We start from the raw sequence: 22918 nt of genomic DNA on the forward strand, positions 1-22918 counted from the left end.
TATGTTTCAATGTTGTTGGACTTATAAATTTTAATTTTTTTAAAAATATTTTATTTACTTTGTCATAAAAAATAATTTAAATCTGTGAAAAAACTTATAATCATGTTATAGGTGTTTTTAAGTTGTATAAAAAGTAAAAATTTAAATGAGGAGCTCATTTAAGTTGTTACTTGAAAAATTTTATTATCACTTGAGTGGAAGAAAATCTATAGCAGACTTGTTTTTATTTTATTTTTTAATGAAAAGACTAATTTAGTTGCTTAGTGCAAGAACCAGGTATGTGTAAAGTTTTTTAGTACATTTTTGACAGAGATGATCCAGACTCAACCCAAATCTCCGGACTCTTTTTCTAAAAGACATCTTCAGTATTCCTTTGTTTGTTATTATCCCTGCAGGCAAATCACTAATTTACAATCTCCTGATAGGAAGAAAAAGAAGCAGTAAGGTCATTCTCCTTAGAAGCGATTCTTCTTTTGTGGATTGAATGTGGTATGACATGTAAGATTTGCTCAAAAGCAGAATTTTGCTAATTACAATTTCATAGCAAAGATAAACCTTCTGTGAAGTTTGTTCACCTTATGTTAAACCTAACAGCATATGTAATAATATTTTTTAAATTATTTTTTTTAACTAGTCTTATAATATGTTCATATTATTTCCATTAGTATTGTTAGATTTCCTTTATTGTGATTTATGTAAATAGATTTTATGTAGCTATAATTGTATTTCTTTCATAGAAAATAAAAGATTATTCTCAATTTGACTTCTTGTTTTCACAGATCTCAAGTTTTTAATACGGTTATACTTTTTTATTTATTATTATTATTTTTTCTTTTTGAGGAGGGGGCTTTCAATGAGATCACTTTGAGGCGATAGGACTGATGGCTTAGAAGTTATAAAGGCTTTTTTTTTTTAAAAAAAGTACGTTTGATTTACGCGTCTGGTATATATATATATATTTATATATCTGTTTATTGAAGTATCGTTCCTTATATATATATTTTTTACTCTAAAATTAAGACCACACTCTAATTTGTGGGACTAATAGATCAGAAAGCAAGGGTCCTTTTTTTCTTATCTCTTTTTTCTTTTCTTTGATTTAATCTTAAAACTTTTCACCACAGATGTTTATTCCATCTACTCGGATTTGGTCGCATTTAATTTAGCATAAAAAATACAAAAAAAAAGCAGTGTCAAGAACTTTTTTATAATATTAAGTTGCTTGGGTTTTATGTTTTAAAGGAACTATTTTTGATTTGTACTTATTTTTATATTTGAGATTGTTATTTAGACAAATAAGGTTATGTTTTCTGCATACTTTTTGTTAGCTGAATCAAATGCGGCTTAGGTTCGTGTTAGAAGGTTCGTGTATAAATTTAACTTTAAATATTCTCATAAAATTAGATTCTATTTTCAATTCATTTTATCTGTCTCATAGTCAAGCTAATTTGTTGTTCAACTTAAATTTTTTTTAATATATCATAATATATAATATAATTTTTTTTAATTTTATCATATATTTTATATTTTTCTCTTTATAGATGTCTGTAATTCAATTTGGAACATCCATAATTTAAGGTCAAGTGAATAGATATGAAATCAGAAAGTGACCACAGATGAAACCTGGATGTCTCCATTGACTTTCAATCTGATATTACAGTGAAATAACTGGCAGATGTTTGTCCATTCAAGTAACCATAAAGTTTATGAGAGTTAGAAGAAACATTTTGTTTTTAACTTTATAGTTTTGAAAGCGACTATTTGACATTTGATTGAGATTTACCACAAAATGTGAAATTTGTTTTGGAATAATGAATATTAAATATGTTTAAGTTAACCTTTATTTTGTGTATTTATCAGAATATTTTATTCCATATTTTTTAATATGATCTCAAGCCTCACTTTTAACCGTCATCAAGGTTTTTTTAAAAAATTTAATATGATCTCAAGCCCCACTTTTAACCATCATCAAGGCTTTTTTTTGAAAATTTAATATGATCTCAAGCCCCACTTTTAACCATCATCAAGGTTTTTTTAAAAAATTTAATATGATCTCAAGCCCCGCTTTTAACCATCATCAAGGTTTTTTTTTAAAAATTTAATATGATCCCAAGCTCCACTTTTAGCCATCATCAAGGTTTTTTTTTTTAAAATTTGTGTGAATGATTTATGAAAAGTATTGAACAATTTTGTATTTGATTGGTTTGATGTACTGAATTACAAAAGATTTTTTTTTTTTATCTAATTGGCTCAATACGCCATAGTCAATAAAAAATATTAGTATTGGCTTTAAAAAAAGCCTGAGTGCAATAAATAGTATTATTCAGTTATTCTTATAACCAAGCCAATATTTTTCCGTGCAATATTTGTGCAAATATTTTTCCTTGTTAAAAAACGTTACTTTTTAAATCAAACTAAAGAAAGAAATCTTTATTGTTGAATAAATCTTTCTAGTCTACTAACATGTTTTGAAACACCCATATTTAAATTTCATTTAATTGTATGCAAATTATTTACTTGAATATTTAGTATTAGAAGATCTTGTCATTTGGAGAGCAAATTGTCAAATTAATGTGCATGCATATTACTTACTTTATATTTAGTTTATATATGTTACATCATCGGTGCACATCTTTAAGTTTGCCTACTACATGTTATTTACTTGTACATTTAGTGTGAGAAGGCCACTTTGTTAGTTTATATATTTTTAAAATTGCCTCTTTTGCCTATTAATTATTTACTTGTATATTTAGTATAAATTTATCATGTCATCGCAATGCATTTTGTCAAACTCGCAACATGTATGCAACATTTGTAACAAGAGCTTTGCCAGCTCATTTTCTTTAAGTAAGCATAATGTTGTTCATACAATGGAAAGGCCTTATGTGTGTAGTATTTGTGACAAGAGTTATACGTCATCATCTGCTCTAATTTTACATAATCGTGTTCACACGGGCGAAAAACCTTATTCATGCACACTGTGTAATAAGAGCTTTTCTATGAAAGATTGCTTATCTAAACACTATCGTAACATCCACACTCGTGAAAGACCATTTTCTTGCAGTACCTGTAATAAGAGTTTTGCATTTAAAAGTAATTTAAATGTTCATAGTCGTGTTCATACTAAAGAAAAACCTTATTCTTGCACTCTATGCAACAAAAGCTTTGGCACAACAGGTGAGTTGTTTAAGCATGGCTTAACTCATACTGGAGAAAAACCTTTTTCATGTGAAATTTGTAATGAGAGGTTTTTAACTAAACTAAGTCTTAATACTCATTGTCGTGTTGTTCACTCTAAAGAAATACCTTTTGCCTGTAGTTTATGTGATAAAACTTTTCGTTTTAAGTATAGTTTAGATGTACACAAACGTATTCATACTGGAGAAAATATTCATCACTGCCCCATATGTAATAAAAAATTTCAAAGAAGAGATAAACTGAATATTCATTTGCGTGTTCATACGAAGGAAAAACCTTATTCTTGCAGTATCTGTAATAAGAGTTTTTCGCAGAAAGGTAGTATAAGTCTTCATATGCTTATTCATACTAATGAAAGACCATATTCTTGTAATCAATGTGATAAAAGTTTCAAGCAGAAAGGTGACTATATACATCATTATCGAATTCATACTAAAGAAAAACCTTTTTCTTGCAATATATGTAACAAGAAATTTACAAGAAGATATATTTTAAATCAACACAGTTTTATTCACACTGGAGGAAAACCTTATTCTTGCAGTATATGTGATAAGAGTTTTGCGTTCAATTGTTATTTGAAATTGCACATGCGTGTTCACAAAGTAAAAAAGCTTTATTCATGCGATGTGTGTGACAAAATTTATTCCCGGAAAAATCATTTCACTGCTCACACTAAGACACACAATAAGGAAAAACTTGAAGATTTGTAATGAGAGTTTTTTTTAGCAATAGTAATTTAACTACTCATAACTGTGTCCGTGTTGATGAAAAAACTTTTTTTATGATGAACCTTTTTTTAACATGTTGAACAATTATATATTTCATTATGTTCAAAACATGTTTCTTCAATATTATTTTTCTGAATGTTTAGTATGTTACTAAATATGAGTGCCAAATAAAAGTAAATATATATTTTTATATTTTGTTCCTTACTCTCTTATAAATATTATCATTCAGTCTTCTTTTTTAAAAGAGGCTTTCAAACTAGAGTTAGTTTTAAAAAAATTCTGGAATAACTTTCCTCTTTTTTTAATAATTACTATACAATTTCAAATCTCATCATTCATCAAAATCATTTCAACAATATCTTAAAAGTATTCAATATTAAATAACTTTTGAGAACTTACACTAGGCTCGGATTTACATAATTTTTATTCAGTAAATCTTTCAATTTTTGTAAAATTTCACACTTGTCCCACTTCAATTGCAACCATTAGAGCATTTTCAAAAATCAGTGTTTTAAAAATAAGCTTCTGAGTTAAGAAACTTGTTAAATTTCTATCTAATTTATAGGATGCTTTATCCAAATGAATTCTGTTTAACTATTTTTTATTGTTTATGTATTTTTATGTTTATGTATATGTATTTTTATTGGTCAGTAAATTAATCATTCAGTGTGTTACCTGATTATTCTTGGTTTTAACTATAAATAATCTTCCAAAGTTTTCTTTTTAAACTTAAAATGGTCCTCCAAAGTCCTTTTTTCGAACTACAAATGCTCCTTTTTTACCATTTTCTTTGATTGAAATGTGTGGGAAGCCCTGATATTCCGAGAAACTAATTTGAAACTTCTTTTCTTATAAAAAAGCAAAAGAATATTGAAAACTCAAATCTGTAACTTTTCGAGCTTAGTTGTTTAAATGCAGAATGGGAAAAGGCTATTTCTAATTTAACAAAAACTAGAACATTGATTCCAAGTAATCAATTCAACGTTATCATTTTATAATGAAGTGTGAAGATTCAACGTTGCATAATTTATAATTTAGCACCTTTATCTAAATGTTTCTTTTTTAAATAGTAAATTCGTGCATAATATTAATAATTTATACCCTATATAGAATTAAATTGTATATATACTTTGAAATAGCTCTAATAGTTTCGTAAATGCTAACTGAATATGTTTCTCTTTTATTGTACTTCTGATTATTGATGGCTACTTTGAAAACTTGTCAACTCTATTTTATGAGTTCAAACAATACCAGTTATAATACGCTTTTTGGTTACGAAACTCTGGACTTGTAGTTGTCCTGTTTTGACCGACACAAAATATTTTTTTTTTTTTTTTTTTTTTGCTTTTTGTTTTATTCCTGTGATATTTGGGTACGTTTAAAGCATCTAAAAACTTGTGTGGTTTTTAAAAATAATTGATTTGACGAATCGGAAGATTATCGAATCAATTCAATTGAAAGATTCTTAATCATTCTGATGAAGCATCTTGATGAAGTAAAATTTACAAAATTAGATAGTTCTAACTTAGGAACCATCCACTATTTGCATACACAGTTCAGGTATAAAGCCTTAATTGCAGAATTTCTTTTTTCAAATATAGTTATTTTAGGCGGTAGGCAGGTAGGTAGGTACTAAATTTATGTTGCATTAGAGCTGCGCAATGGGCTATTGGCGACGGTCTGAGAGGCAACTCTGAGGATGATCCAAAGACATGCCATCGCAATTTTAATCATCTGCAGAGGGGACCTGCACGTGAAATCGAACATACGCTGGAACAGTTTAACGAGGACCGATACCGTGCACCCTCAGTCCCTACTCAAAGTGGTCACTCACCTGCTTACTGACCACAGCCAGTGATGCTTGGTTTCCTTCGGTGTTCTACTCGGAACCGTGTCTTTAAGATCAGTGTGCGGTACAAGTTATTTTAAGAAAGAGAAACTCAATGAACAGTATTTAATTTTATGGTGATAAACTCAGTAAAATGCGACAACAAATATTGAGGTGTTTAGAGGGAAGTTTCAAAATGATTGATTCGTCTCGTTTTTCTCTGTGAACTGATCATAAGATACGATTCTCAGTAAATCACCGAAGCCAAGTATCACTCGCTGCGGTCAAGAATGGAGGGGGGGGGGACCACTTTGATCAGCCTGAAAAGGAATCGAGGCTGCGCGATATCAGCCCTTGTTAAACTATTCAACCGTATAGTGCTGGACTTCGCGTGCAGGGTCCTCGGGCTATCTGAGCGGAGGAGCCGTCCCTCCTGCAGAATATTGGGATGGCATGTCTTTGTATCATCCTCTTAGGGTTGCTTCCCAGATCGTTACCAATATCCCAATGTGCAGCTCTAGTAAGACAAAGTACTACCAATAGTGACTCTTTTTTTCCCATCTGATATTAAAAATGATAGAATCAAACAAAATCGAGAATTCGCCTTGAATGATTGCTGGATGAGCAACAATAGATGGAGAATCGTATACAGCTTAGTACATCGTAAGACTGCCAGTTTACTAATTTTAATTAATTTTTACGCCTAGGCATTGAAAAGCATGCCATCTAACATTATTAATCTTGCAGTGTTTACAGTATTACGCGGTATTTTACTATAATTTTCAACGAAGCAAAGATCCATGGTGACTCAAAGAAGACAATCGGTGGTTCAGGCGATAAAGAGCTTGCTTTCCAACGAGGATCAAGCGCGTTCTTCCTTCGGGTTACCGCACCCGGCTCGAACTGACCACAGGATCGATGAAAAATATCCTCGGTGGTTGACGGATCATAGGTTAGAGTCCCCTTGCCGTTTGGCTAACCGTGGTGGATTTTCCATTCCTTGCAACTCAAATGCTGATAAGTTCCATCAAAATGTCCTCCACGATGACTTGAAGTATTTTACCTTTTGATTTCAACTTCACAATCAATATTTGAAGTACCTTTTCTCGACTGCAAGGATCTACCAAACTGACCTTTGAGGGTGTCGAGTCGAGTTTTTTTTTTTAGCTATTTTGTTAGCTGACAATTCTGAACACATTAAAACAATTGCCTTTTTCTGCCCAAAACACATTTAGTGCGAGTTTTGCAGAGCTTTGAAAGGTGTCAAACTCAGAAAATGACATTAATTATTCTTTAAAACTTTTGTTCTTGTCCCCAATTAAGTGTTTCAGTATGAAAACAGTTTTACTATTGGACGATTTGGTTGTTGTTGTTAATTTACGTCGCACTAGAGCTGCACAATGGGCTATTGGCGACGGTCTGAGAGGCAACTCTGAGGATGATCCGAAGACATGCCATCACAATTTTAATCCTCTACGGAGGGGATGGCACCCCCGCTTCGGCAGCCCAACGACCTGCGCGCTAAGTCGAGCACTTTACGGTAGCACAGTTTAGCGAGAACCAATACCGCACACCCTCGGCCCCTCAGCAGACTGATCCAAGTGGTCCCCCACCCGCACACTGACCGCGGCCAGTGATGCTTGACTTCGATGATCTGCTGGGAACCGTGTCTTAACGATCAGTCCACTGCGGGACCGGACGATTTGGAACAAAACACTCACGAATGGTTTATTTTCTTTTTTTCAGTAGTTCCCGAGAATAAATCATTAGTAGAGGGTTGCGCAAAATGTTGAGATCTCACTTTTTGCTAACGATTTTCACAGTATATATAATGACAGGCCTATAGATTCCAGCGCTCTCAGATATGATACAAATAGTGATTGAAAATATTTATAAGAAACTTTGTAATCACGTTATAAATGTTTTCAAGAATTAAACTAAACTCAGGGGTGTGACAGCCCATAGAGGGCCAAGGCCTATTCTGCCCACCCCAGTTTTCTTGACCCTGGGCTCTGGAGTGCAGGAGCAGATGTTCCGGTTAGGTGGTCAGCAGAACGCGAAACCCTCAGTGTTTAGTTCCCAAGGGATGAAAGGCTGAATTAACCTTGCCCGGCCCGAGGATCGAACCAACACCTCCTACAATGAAGGAATGCCTCATTGTAGGAGGTGTCAATTCACGGATGCCACGGATCAATTTAGTAGTCTAATGTGACGAAGTTAACTGCGCAGTTGATGAAAAATAAGAAAGATGTCATTACGTTCGGGGTACTAAACTGCGCAGTGGTTGAAAATACGAAATATGTCATTACGTTTGGACTACTAAAGGATATTTATGGTAACCCATGTTGAGGCCTGCTCTTTTCTAAGAGGTGTGGCACGGGAGCGCGAAGCGCTACCACTCAGACATCGGGCGTCGTTTTCTAGTACTATAGAAAGTAAAAAAATCGTTATTTAAATTGTTATTTGAAAACTTACTACAACTGGGGTTAAATCTTCTGCTGAAAGTGTTTTAATAGAAAGACTTTGCCATCCAGTCTTTTTGAATCCCATAACATACCTGATTTATGGAAAAGATAAACTCATCAGCTTAGTGCACAAATCAGCTATATCTAAGTTTTTCGACTGTTCGCAATAGGGATGAGACTGTTTCAGCCTAAACATGGGTTAATTTTCTGAAACATCTGCGTGCTATTTACGGGTCATTTTCACCGCAGGCTATTAATGCACGAAGAATGAGTACATACGGGAAAAATGAGCATCTTATTGGTGGAATATATTCTCTCACGAAAAACTCACCATTTGGGTCCCCTCTCGACAGTGGTCGGACATGCTTGAGTCGCATGCTGTGAGAACAGTATGGAAGAAAATTACTTAAATTTCTTTTCTTAAATTTCAAGTACAGACAGTTGACTGAATGTGAACAATAACAAGCTACTTAAAACCGGAAGAAATTTAGAAAACTTCCAGTGTATCGCCCCGCTTATGTTATGTGTGAACAGGTTTAATATTCGAAGAATTTTTACTATTGAAATTTTACCATTCATAAGTGTTTTCTGTAATTTGTAAATTCTCACAGGTCGTCAGCTTAAAACGAAGTTATGAAAATTAATGTCACAACGTAAATAAAGTGCAAGGAGTGCCATGTTTTGAATGTTATATCTTATTTTGGAATATTTGTGTAAAATAGCGCTATCTGCGCTTAGCTTTGCTCGGTCGCGACTTTCCCCATTGTCGACTCCCGGGCACCTCTTTGGCACTGTATTTTGATATTCGCCAATGTTGCATTCGCTAAGTCGGGTCTCATATTTTCTCGCGAAAAATCTTCGAACACTAATTCGTGCATGCTTCGCTTGCAACATACGATTTAAAAAACGCCTTAGTGAACATGAGGTGTGAATAAATTTAGTCATTAAAAGAAATTATTAAAAGAAGTACAAAATGTGGCTTTATTGTCAATTTGCAACAGAAATTTTATTTTCTTCAAAAAATTAAATTTCATATTGGAAATATTTTTTTTCTTTCTTAAATAAAAGTAATATCTTCAATTCCAACAGGTAAACAAAAAAACAAGAGATATCCTACTTCATCAAATTTTCTTAAAATGCACTTATTTTATTTTTCTTTAGGAAGTTTAGTTGTTTAAAGCAGGGGTGGTCAACACTGAGCATCTTGTGCACCACTTTTAGTGTAAAAAATCTTGAACATGGCAATTATTAATATAAATTTTATGTCAAGTCAATAAGTGCTACCGTGTTGATGTTGTTCATTGAATTATTACACGTACAGTAACTTTTTTTTTCTAGATCAAATTAAGCTATAAGTTAGCAAATATCACAGATATTATCTTTAAAATCTTAAAAAATAGAATTGTTTCTTGAGAAATTTAAACAATGGCTAACATTTGAACAATCACAATTTTTTGCTCTTCATTTTTATATATTTAAATGAGCAAGAAAATAATAAACAGAAAATTACATTTAATGATTATTTTTTTTAAAAATGAAGCAATTTTACAATTACAAATAATAAAGGAGAAAACTTACAAGGATACAAACACTAATGTGGTTTCTGTACTGTTTTAATTTTAACTAATTCTTTTTTATTGAAATTTTTTTTAAAAAATAGTTTTTTTAAAAATTTAAATTGACTTTGTGTGCCACACAAAATGCCACCTCTGGTTTAAAGTAACTTTATTTTTTATATCTCAAATATAACACACGAATCTGAATTATTTAGTGTTAAAAGTCATGTTTCTCTATTTAGATATTACCTTAAATTTTACATTACATTATGGGAAAGTACCAATTTTATTTTAAATTACGCTTGAAATTTAAAGAATAAGAATACTGTACATATTAGATAAAAAAATTATTTTAGGAAAAATTTTAAGAAATATATACAGAAAAGTTCTTTTTGTTGAGATTATAGATATTTTTAAACTCAAAATTTCAGGAAAGGGATAACATGGGCCTTTGGCTACATCACTGAGTAGAAACAAATATAGCCCATGTTTAAAAATTTTTTTTTTTTAAAAAATAGTGTAGAGTTTTATTCTGTAATAATTCCGGGTAATGTTTGCGTACAGATCTTTATATTAAGAACTTTTATTTCCTTTTTAACTTTTTTTCTTAAAAAGGAATTGTTCATATTAATCAGCGATGATTGAATCAGCATAAGTAAAAATATTAGAAAAGAAATAAGTTCCGGTTGCACCGGAATTTGCGGACCATTACGTCTGCAAGCAAAAGTAAGCTCCGCCTACAGATAAGGTGATATTCACCTTATCTGTAGTTGTTTACATGATCTGTAGTTATTTATCTGTAGTTGTTACTATGATCAGTTACTATGATCACTACCTTATTTGTGGTTGTATGACGTGGGCGACGATACTTCACCTCCGTGGCTTAGCCATAGGTACTCACTGGGTAACGATAAGAGAGTAGCAATTCTGGCATTTTTGACGCCAATGGGAAATAGACCCAAGCCAGACATTAACCAAAAAAAAAAAATAATTTTTTCCCCCGTTTGTTTTGGAAAAAAGTAATATCGATTATTCTGTGCATTACAAACTAACATAATTTATCGCATCGTAAACGTATGATCCCCTTCTTCCTACCACTTTCTACGTAGCAGAGGTGTGGGAACTCTTAGTAGGCACACAAATGAAATTTAAAAAAAATTCTGGATAGAAATATATTGTTAAATTGCATAAAAACTGTGCAGATTGAAACAGATTGCGAAATCAGCAACGAAAAAATATCTATAATTCCGGTCAAAACTCTAATGCATTAGAAAAAGAAAAAATTGCAATTCATTAAAGCGTGAATAGGCAACGCCTCCACACGGTTTTTTATAGGTAATCCGATCAGACCACTGTGAAGGTTGTGAAGGATATCCACTTACCGAACGAGTCATTTCTTACAGAATCTAATTCAAATAAGAAAGTGGTAGCAAATTCATGACTAAAAATTTTTTTTATTAACGTATATTATTGGTTTGCCTTATTCACTTGTCAACCACTACAAATTCAATTCTCAAATATATAAGATAAATTTCTCTCAATTACTTTTATAAAAGGTTTTGGGTTCATGCGCACAACTGGTTCACTTTTTAAACAGTCTGCGCGGACTACTTATAAAAGACCGTGTGGAGGCTTCTTGATGTAGGAGGTGATGGAATAGGCGCACCTTTTGCATGTCTGAAAATGATACGCGTCTTTTCGAGAACAGAACTTTCAGACAGATCTAATTATCTATACTTGTGTTTATAATTGTTGAGAATTCTGTTCAAGAGCGATAAGAGAACAGAAGAAATTTTCAGATCTAAAAGAATACTTATCAAACAATCTTCTGAACTCTGTAAAAGACCTTTTTGTTTATTAATAACTATCGCAACTTAGAAATTTTTTTTTTCCAAACCAATCTCCTTTTCTTTAATTTCAGTATCCACTAGCTAAATGTATTTCTTGCAGATACTTTTATTAGATGCTCTAATAATAATCATACACTAAATTGCTTAGAAAGATTAAAGCATTTATTAAATATATTTTATTTTCTAAAGTGGTAGTTTCTGAAATTTGAACAACCTCATTTCCATCTCAACATGTGTCGCGTGAAAGGAAGCAGTATTTTTTTGCTTATTTAAAATTGCATTTCTTAAAATGATTTAATAATTCATTTACCTTAAAATTCAAAATTTTTTTGAAACGTTTTCAAAAATATAATAATGAATTATAAATAACTCTTCAATAATAATTATAAAAATGTTTTGATGAGCTTGAAAATTCATCGAGATATTGCGAAACACAAAAAAAGTAAATTAAAAATTAAGAGAACTAAACTTTTGATCGCTCTCCAGACCATACTATGGGAATTGGGCAGGATTCGAATTTGACGGAAAAGAAACTGTTAAAAATGTGAGGTTATATGACTTATGTTTCTTAAAATATTGTCTGATGCACTAACTAATGAGTGCAATTAATTAATGCAAATTCAAGTTTTTATCCTTGAATCATTAAGATCGGTTCTGAAGTCTATTTCCGATCATTAGTTCATACGTTAATCAGAGTTTTTATTCTTTTGGAACAAAAACAAAATACAAATAAGATAAAAATTAAAACTAAACACTTTATGCATTAAATGCTAATTATGAGCCTGTTATAAATCATTATTTATTACAAGATATGCTTTTTTTTTTTTTTTAAATAGTAGGCATTTGCAGGTTTGCCACGGATGATTAAAACAGCAAAAAGTCGTGACGATTAAAATTTAGAATTTTAAAAAAAGGGGACTAAAATTTTCAAATTTTATAGCATATTTTTTTAGATTACCAGAAATGCCAACATCCTCTGCTTTGTAAAAAAATATCTTCCATTAATATCAAAATTAAAGTTATTTTTAGCTAGGTTTTTTTTTCTTCATTTTTTTGTAATTTTAAGTATTGAAAATATAAAATATCATAAGAAATGCAATATTATTATTGCTGTCTCGTGGCGACACTTTTAAAGAGTGGGCGTAACTTTCCTAACTCAGCATGGTTTAACTCTTCAATTCACTACTAATTTATTAGAATTTTGCAGAGAGCGGAGTAATTTTTATTACTAGTTTACTATTAAAAGTGGATTCCGAGATTGATTATTCTTAAATTTTCAACAAGAAGAATTTTAAATTTAACTCATAGTGTTATTAAATTAACAACAAATAAATAAAATTTCTACCACTTTTTACATTTTAGTTGCCTGTGAAGACGCTGCATATCTTTTGTGAGGAACACGACTTCAGCGTGATAAATGGTATCTATGAATTAATAATATTTGCTTGTTATGGAAAAAAGTAATATCACTTTTTGTATTACAAACTAACATAATTTATCTCATCGTAAACGTATATGTATTATCTCATTCTTTCTACCACTTTCTACGTAGCAGAGAAGTGGGAACTCTTAGTAGGCACACAAATGAAATTTAAAAAAATTCTGGATTGAAGTATATTATTAAATTGCATAAAAACTGTATGTTGTAGAGTGAAACCAATTGCGAATTCGAAATCAGCGACGAAAAAATATCCAAAATTCCGGTCGAAAATCTAGTGCATTAGAAAATGAAATAAAAAAATTGCAATTCATTGCAGCGTAAATAAATTCACCTTTTGCATATCTGAAAATGATACTTGTGATCAGTGGCGTACGCAAGGGAGGGGTTTAGGGGTTTGAACACCCCCCTTTAGCTCAGACAAAATGGCAAAAATAAAAATTTTAGTAGAAATTATGCGGGTATTATTTTTTAAGACTATATATTTTTATTTGCCATATGCCTACCTTTTTTTCTCACGGTATTTCTCAGAATACTGAAAAAAAATTTGCTCTAATAGGGTTGTACTTTTGAAACCAAATTCACGTGATACTGTTATGGACTGGTTTCTTTCTGTTCTGCCAGTCGCGATAGTTTTCGAGACTGGCTTTCATTCGCGAGGTCTTTACGCGATGATTCTGGAATCTTAGACGTTCTGTCGTCTTTGAGACAATTCGAGAATTTTGGAGATGCGGTGAAAAATTATATAAAAGGGGGAACGGAGTACAATTTAAGTTTTTCTGTTGTACAAAATGTGATACTTCCGTTGAAGAAAACGTTTCTAGCATAACAAAATCTGATGAATGTGAAAGTGGCCCTCAAAGTGTTACTTTCCACCCATATGACATTGGACTTTTTTTCAGAAGATATTACATGCTAGAAGATATTTCATTATGTTCTTAAACTAAAAAAATCAAATCAAAATTTAACTAAACAATGTTGTCTAAATAAAAAGTCAAAACTGTCTAAATTAGGGAAATAATAGTTTTTTATTACATACTCGAATTTCTTTTAGTAGCTTCAGAAAACTATGAACACCCCCCTTGAAAAAATTCTGCGTACGCCACTGCTTGTGATAATAAAAAATTTGTGAAATTATACGCTTTGTCGCGAACAGAACTTTCAGACACACCTAATTATCTATACAGTAAAACCTTTTTTTGTGTGGAGGATAGGGACCTTAAAAAGAAATCGTACAAAAAAAATATTCGAAAATTTTATAAATTCTTACATATAATAACAACTTTGTACGATATACAACCTAAAATTTTTTTTATGCGATGGATAGGGACCGCATAAAAAAAGTCGGACTCAGAAAATACATCAATGATTCATGAAATAGATGAGAGAATGCTTTCAATTGAATTAAATAATTAAATTGGACCTAAAGAAATTGTAAAAATATTTAATTCTTCATTGTACATATATAGGGAGAAGTTTTCAAATTAGACATTAAAAAGTTTGCTGCTACTCGTCGTAATCCAAAACGCGCATCTTCTTGTGATGAATTGGCTGAAAATCGCTTTCGTCGCTTGAAGATAGGATTTCAATTGACTTGTTTTTTGATACCATAATGTCAGTGATCAGTTTTTGTGACGACGGTCGACTGGTCAATTGCTTGTAAACGTCACGATAGTGAGACATGCATGATCTCACCGCTTTTTGGAATTTTAAGCGTCTTTCCGCATTGGTATCTATTTTAAGAAAATGCGTTTCCAATTTTTTCGAAATATGGAAACCTGCATATATTTTACCTGCTGTAATAGATTCCGGTACTTCTTGTCCATTTAAGGGAGTATTTATTAAAAAATTAAATAAAAATCATAAAAACTACATATAAATAGAAACAAAGGTAATTAATTTATTTACCTTTAATCTCACTATAAAATGAATCCTTAATCACATGAATCGTGTATAAAACTCTGAATACGAAGCGTATAGTATTTGAGATACGAGCAGACGAGAATTTACAAAATAAAAATAATGGTTTAATTTTAAAATACAAAGTATTTTAACACAGCAGACGATTTTCTACTGACTTACTTCAACTTGCTTAGCGTAGAATAAATTTTAAACAGAAGAGGAAATGGTGTTGATAATAAATGAACTAATGAAAATAAATAAACAGAGCATCGCGAAGTCCAGATACATCGTTGTCAAGGAGACCACGCAATTAGAGTTCGTCCACAACATATATATGCACATTGATTGGAAACATTAAACTGGTGCTAACGCCGCTTAGATTCATATACCGCAAAAAAATAAATCGCACAAAAAAATCGCTCAAAAATAAAATCGCACAAAACCAATCGCACAAAAACAAAATCGCATAAAAAAGGACCGCACAAAAACAGGTTTCACTGTATTTGTGTTTATCATTGATCCACTTTTTAATTGTTGAGAAGCCTATTCAGGAGCGATACGAGAACTGATGAAATTTTCTGATCTAAAAGAAGAGTACTTATCGCCCAATCTTTTGAACTCACAAAAAGTCCCTTTTACTACAAATAACATCTTTAAAAATATTAAAAGAATTAACTTTTTCTGTCCATTTCAACGAAATAGACTGCTTTCAGAAAAATTATCTTTATTTATTTTCAGTATCTAACAGCAAAATGTATTGCCATCAGATACCCTATACTAGATTTTAATACCAAGACCAAGTTCTATGATAGTAATTTTACCAAAAGTTAAATTTATATTAAATATATTTTATTTTCTGAAACGGTAGATTTTAAAATTTGAATCACCTCATTTCTATCTCAACATTTGTCACGTAAAAAGATGCAGTATTTTTTATATATATTTAAAGTTACAGTCCGCAAAAAAAAAAAAAAGATATCACCCTGAATAACTTTCGTTCTAATGATCGGATTTTCACGAACTGAAAGTCAATCTTTACGGTTCCCGGGGGTGACCTCAAATATGCTAATTAATTAGTGCTAACTATTAATTAATTTACAAAATCAGACACAAAAACGTACTTTCTCTGATAAAACATATATTTTTTTTTACATATTTGGAATCTAGACACCTGAATTAGGGGGAGTAGGCAAAATTTTGAAAAAATTGGGTAGTAAATTGGGTAGCAATAAAGGTTTATATATTTGGCGAGAGTCCAGGAAACCGCCAAAAAAAGTCGCTAGCGCAAATGAATATTTTAAGATAACCCATTGATTAATTCAAAAGCTTAATGCTTAATTTTACTAGGTTTCTAGGCAACCTAGTAAAAGAACTCTGAATGTAAAAAAAAAAATGAAATAATGTTCTGTGATTGCTGGGAGAGGTTTAATTAATTGTTAATAGAAATTATCTCGAAGTTTCTAGGCAATAGACAATTTTTAAGCTGATTTCTGTCCAAAAAGCAAAAAAAAAAAGATTTTTTTTTTAAATCTCCTTTGAAAAGAAAATTTGAATTGATTTATAAATTATTTAAGACTAGGAGGTTCCGCCCCCTGCTCGCTAACGCTCGCCAACCCGCGAGAATTGCTACGCAATCCTATGTGATTCACGCCGTGACCTATGGCTCGCTGCGCTCGCTCGCCAATGAACACAATGTTCTAACACAAAGACATAATATATTATCATCAAAGACATAGTATTTTATCTTCAAAGACATAGTATTTTATCATCAAAGACATAGTATTGTACTTATGTAGATGAATTCTACCAATGTTCTTATTGGCGTTTAAAAAAGTATATTAGCTATTTAGATTGTACTTGGTGAAAAAATCAAAACATTAGCTAAATAAGAAACATATTAGCAAAATAAATTATCAAATATTGCTTCACTAATATTCTGCATTTTAAAGCGTGAAAATTCAATGCATTCAATACAAACACTTAAACGTTTTTAAGACGTTTAGGTATCTCCCAGTAGAAAAATATCAATTCAACAGCGGCCTTTTAAAGCATTCTCACTTCAATTAATTAATTAATTCCTAATTGAGTTTAAATTAAATATTGTCATGTTTTTAGTGCATGAATCTGAATTGAAAAACCTGATAATGCTCACTCTGGTTATTGTTATCTGGTTGCTCACTACGTGCTCTTGCGCGCCGAATCCAATCTATTAAAAATGAAAACTGTTGCCAGCGCGAGAAAAGAAATATCATCGGTTTTATTGATACATACATACATACGTACGTATTAGCGTTTTATATAATATAGATTCTTTAAGTTTTTAGAATTTAAATACATGAACTTTTTATCCGATATTATTTTGATATATGTTGTTTTTGCTATATTTATTCGAGGATTTCTTACTAAAATCAAATTGTCATAACTTATTATAGCTATATACAAAAGGGATAATCATTTTTACAGAGATAATCATTTTAGGGATAATCATTTTTACAGATTTAATCGAGTCTTCTAGGCAAGAAAGTTTGAAGAAACAAAAAGTGTTAGAAAAATAAAATGTAGATTGTATAGTAATTCTAATACACATTCACAAGGTTTTCTATAATTTACGATATTTCTTTTTTCTATAACTCAAGGAATTTCTGAATGTTTAGTGGCATTTTAAAAACATTGAAACATGTTATATTTAAGAATAAGATATTGAAATAATATGTTGCATATTGTATGATTCATTGCTTAAAAATTCGCTTCATTCTGCTAGATATTTAGGTTACATGGTTTTCTTTGGATAAAGATGATTAGCAAATAGCATCCTCATGTTTCGATACATTCTGAAACTCACGTTCGCAAATTCACCATAAAATGTCGCACAGCATATTCTTCAATTACGATAAGCTACATTTACCCCCAAATACTGCTACTATGATTATTTTTGTTTTCTTATATATATCTGATACTCTCTTTTTAAGCAGAGCTCGTAAGATCCTTAAGATACTGAAATGGGGGCACAAAAACTTAAAAAATAAAATATTTTATTTCATTAACTCAAAATATCTGGTCTCAAAATTTTAATTTTTAAGTTAAATATAACTTTTACAATATTGATGCTATTACGTTTTTAAAGACCACATAAATCCTGTTAAAATATAGAAATGCTTATGTTTACTTCAACGAGTTCAAATGTAAAACGGTATAATTGATGATAAAAACTCACCTGGCCTCAAAAAATATGAAGAGGGAAGTAAAAGTCGACATGTTTCGAGCGTTCAAATATAATCGCCCATTCTCAAAACTTGTCAAGCTTGAATAACTTGTAACTTTTATTATTGGACACTCAAAACATGTCTATTTTTATTATCATCTATTATTTTTTAAATCAATGAAATTTTTATATTTTCGATTCAGTTTCTTAGGATTATCTATTTAGTTACACAACATATTAAATTATTTCACTCGATATTAAAATAAGCTTTACATAAGCCATAGGCACAGGTTCTTTGATTGAAAAAAAAAATAATTTACCACTTTGTAAAAAAATCAATGCATTTTTTTTTTTTTTTGCTGCAAGCCTTAAATTTCAAAAGTCGAATGTAAAAATGGAATGTCCCCTAGCACCAGGAATCGAAATTAAATAGTTTCAAGGACAACTATTTTAAAAAAGTTTGCGTTTCCGTCCTATTCGAAGTTGTTTGAAAAGGTATTTTTTATATATCGATTCCAAAGTTTATTCTACATATATTTTAGGGTATACTTTCGGAGTATTTTGATCGAGTTTATTTTTACACCCTTATTTGCTTAAAATTATTAAATAATTTGCTTAAAATAAAATATTCAAGCTACTTGATTTAATGCATTTATAGTATAATAGTAAACGGGGCTTCCATCGCATATCCTTAACCTTGATACCGCTATCATTAAATAAATCGAATAAGCTTAGATAAATAATAAAATTAATTGTTTTTTCATTTTAATTTTCAAGGAAATATGTTTCGATCAAACAGATTTCATTCTGGAAATAGCGAAATTATTGAGTGGGTCCCTTGGAGAAATATCATTCTTATCCTCTTTTGACGAAATATAGGAAAAATTGGTTTTCACAATTTCTGAAAAAAGTATGTTAGCCTTCTTGCCACGTTTTTTTTATTAAAATTTTTTTATATTTTCAATCAAAATAAGATCGGAAATTGCGTATTTTTTATTGCATTTTTTTTAAAAAAATCAGATGGTTCTAAAATTGGCACGGCTTCGGAATCTTCTTACAAATTTCAATTTTTATTATTTTCTGCTTAACAAAATAAGGCATTTCTCCTGATAACAAATTATACTACAATAATATCTTGGGAATCGTGCTGAAGAAAAAAATTAAACAAAATAGTTTGGCATATTATCCGGAAAAAAATCTACATGTAATCATAAAGAAAGAGTAAAAGATAATAAAATAATTATTGAATCACGCGCGGTCAGATAATTAAAAATTTAATTTCACAACTAAGATGTTAGGACGACATTTAAGATACTGAGATATTTTAAGACGCTTAAAAATATTGGCTACGTATTCGACAGCTTCTTATGTTCGGTATCTTTAGACTCTTTGTAGTGACTTCTAAAGCATGAACACTATTTTAGATAATCTATGTTGAAGTCACAAGAAACAAAACGAAAAAAAGACTATCAATGATTTATATTCCTTTTTCGAAAAAAATAGTATGCTTAGTAAATAATCAGCTGTTTTGCATTAAATAATTGTCAACAGTGGAATGTTTTTAATTTCTTAACAAGATTTTATTCTTAGCTAGCAGACAATAATTCTTTTAAAAAAAACTTGACTATAATTTAAAAAGGAACTTCACTTTAAAGAAAACCTAAATTAAAGTACTAAAAAATTGATTAGTACGTATATTAATGAAGAAATAATAAACGTAGAAGGGTAAAGAATAAGATTTTTAAAAATGTTAAAATTTAATTAAATAGTTGGTAAAATAGTGTTGCGAAACACTTCCGGACAGGTGATTAAAAAATTACTTCTAACATTAAGACGATATATAAGATGTTGAGAAATTTGCGATGATGTGAGATATGCATAAATATGTTTACTACGTATTTTTATTAATATTTATAAAAAATATATTCAAGAAATTGTTAAATATTTTATTCCAAATCTATTCACGCGTATGTATATTATGGAAATTGTATCAGTTATTGAGAAGAAAAAACTAAAAACTAAAAAATAATCACATTAAATAAGTACAATCTGGTGTGTAATCATATTCTATCAGAAGCATGCTTTTATAAAACTCGACATTCGTTGAATGAAATGTTTTTTATTGAATGAGATGTTTTATTCAAATTTCTTTACTAAATTGCAAATAGAATTTTAGACTATTAAAAAAAAACATCGTATTTCATAGTTTTAAAAAAATAAAAATAAAAAGATTTGCAAACGATTATTAGCGAAAGAAATATGAATGAAATTTTCGCTACGCGCGCTAAGTTCCTCGTAAGTTTATTACATTTTAGTATTTATCGCCCCACTTAATCATTTCTTCATTGTCGCCAAATTATTTTTTTTAAAATAATTAATCTTAATTTTTCTCATCTTCTAATAAATAAAAACAGTTGAAACTTTAGATTTTTCAATTGAAAAATATGTTGATTAAAATGGTTTAAAAAAAATTCATATCTTATAATTAAACTTTTTTTCATCCTCACTTTAATTAAATAATAAAAAATAATAAATAATTATTTTTTTCATGAAATTATCTTTGGGTAAATGAGTTTTATGAGTGGGTGCAATTTTTTTTGGAATTTCTTCATTAGTTCTTAAAATATGACTGAAAACGCAAAAAGCGAAATTAACATTAAAGGGCCCGAACTTTGAATCGCTCTCCTGACCAAACTATGGGGACCAAATTTCCCAGATTGCGGCTACTCCCTATATTTTGAAGATGAAAAATCCAACTATGTAAAAAAAAATGCATGCTTATTCAGAGAAAGTACGTGTGTCTGATTTCGTAACTTAATTAATAGTTAGCACTAATTAATTAACATATTTGAGATCACCCCCAGGAACCATTAAGATTGACACTTAGTTCGTGAAAATCCGATCATTAGAACGAAAGTTATTCAGGGTGATTCGTTTTTTTTTTGCGGACTGTACATTTCTTAAAATGATTTAATAATTCAAATACCTTAAAATTCAAAATTGTTTGAAAGGTTTTCACAAAAATAATAATAAATGATAAATAATTATTTAAAGATAATTTTTGCATAGAATAATCTTTGGGTAAACGAATTTTATAAGTATGTATAAAATGTTACGATGAGCTTGAAAATTCATTGAGATATTGCTTAACACGCAAAAATTAAAATTAAGAGAATTAAACTTTTAATCGCTCTCCTGACCATACTTTTGGAACCATTTCTACAGAATTCGAATTTGACGGAAAAGAAACTTAATATCATATGTGCGGTGATTATATTTCTTGAAATATTGTCTGCTGCATTAGTTAATGAGTGCAATTAATCAATGCAAATTTAAGTTTTTGTTTGAATTGAATCATTAAGATCGGCTCTGAAGTCCAATTCCGAAAGAAAGAAAAAAATTTAAATAAAAGATAATTTATGTATCAAAACAGTAAACAATAAAATAGATTTTCTAAAAGGTATATTTTCTGGTATTGATATCTCCTTTAAGATCCAATGATTAGAATTTTAAAAAATAATCACCCTTCTCTTAAACATCTTCCATTCTTGCGTTAAAAATAAAGTTACCCCACTCTTTCCCAAGGAGTGGGGGGCAAAAATCAGATATTATACTTTTTTCTAAGCTTGGTAAAGATGTTTCATCTTCTGAGAACTATCGCCTCCTTCACCTTCTTCCAATGATTTAAAAAATTGTCTAAAAAATGATCATTCAACACCGACCTGATGATTATCTACAAATCATTCCCAAACAACATTACGGCTCTTGTAAGAATCTCTCTGCTATATATCAAGCTATTAACATACTGGAATATATTATACTATTTGCAAAACTTCCAATTTGAAAATGGTTGCCGATGGACTAGGTGTATTCTATAATATTTTCATAAAAAAATTGTTTGCAAAAAATAACATCAAATTTTTTCTTATCACATTTTTCTGCTTTGCTAAATTTATTGTTACCTGCTTAGATCAACTCCTAGTATATTATTAAATTATTATATAAAATACATTTTATTACACAAATTAACATGAAAAACATGAATAAAATAAAAAACTAAATGGTAGAGAAACAAGAATGGTAAAAGCAAATAGTCGTTGTCAAGACACATCTAATTGCCATAAATAATGCGATATTTCTGAATAAAGAATAATTATCCTAAGATAAAAATTATTCTTTATATGTGTCGATATCGCAAAAAACCTTATGTTGTAAAAAATCATGAAATAAAAGAAAAATGTAAAAGGAAATCAAACTTACCGGCGTGAATTAAAACGCGGTTTAGGTTTAAAAGTACAATAATAAAACAGTTAACAAAAATCGCGAAGATGTAAAATATTGCTTATAGCTTGAATCGAATATAATAAAATTAAAAAAAAAAAAAAAAAAAAAGAAAAACATTTGATCGAAGAAGAAGAAAAAAATGTTTAGGTAAAATATTAGTGCTGCCATCTATGAGAAACAATTAGTAAAAAGGTAATAAAATTGAAATAATAAAAAAAATGTTTAACGGATTGAATAAATTAGCAATCTTAAAAAAAAAAAAAAAGAAAAAAAAATCATTTATAGGGAAATTAATTTAAAAGTCAGTCTGTCAGGATAGAAAACCGTTTATAGACTTATCCTTCATTCATAAATTCTAACATAATTTTACAGAATACACATATCCATCTTTCATAGGGTGACTTATTTAAAAATCAGAGCCTGCATACAGGAATGTTTTATTCTTCATTCATACAACCTTACATAAT

The 22918-nt window shown here is 30.1% G+C and overlaps 1 protein-coding gene across 1 annotated transcript in view; it reads left to right on the top strand.

Annotated features, from left to right (window-relative positions):
• Positions 1-4598, top strand: part of LOC147810697 (uncharacterized) — a 32597-nt gene extending 27999 nt beyond the window's left edge. The window contains exon 2 of the mRNA XM_087160680.1: positions 1542-4598. Coding sequence (XP_087016806.1) covers positions 2766-3908 — 1143 coding nt within the window. The 5' untranslated portion in view covers positions 1542-2765 and the 3' untranslated portion in view covers positions 3909-4598. The remainder of the gene's footprint in view (positions 1-1541) is intronic.
• The last annotated feature ends 18320 nt before the right edge of the window (positions 4599-22918 follow it).

This window comes from Parasteatoda tepidariorum, chromosome 4 (genome assembly GCF_982258835.1).
Source record: "Parasteatoda tepidariorum strain Cologne lab strain chromosome 4, Ptep-v5.0, whole genome shotgun sequence".
Classification (NCBI taxonomy): Eukaryota; Metazoa; Arthropoda; class Arachnida; order Araneae; family Theridiidae; genus Parasteatoda; species Parasteatoda tepidariorum.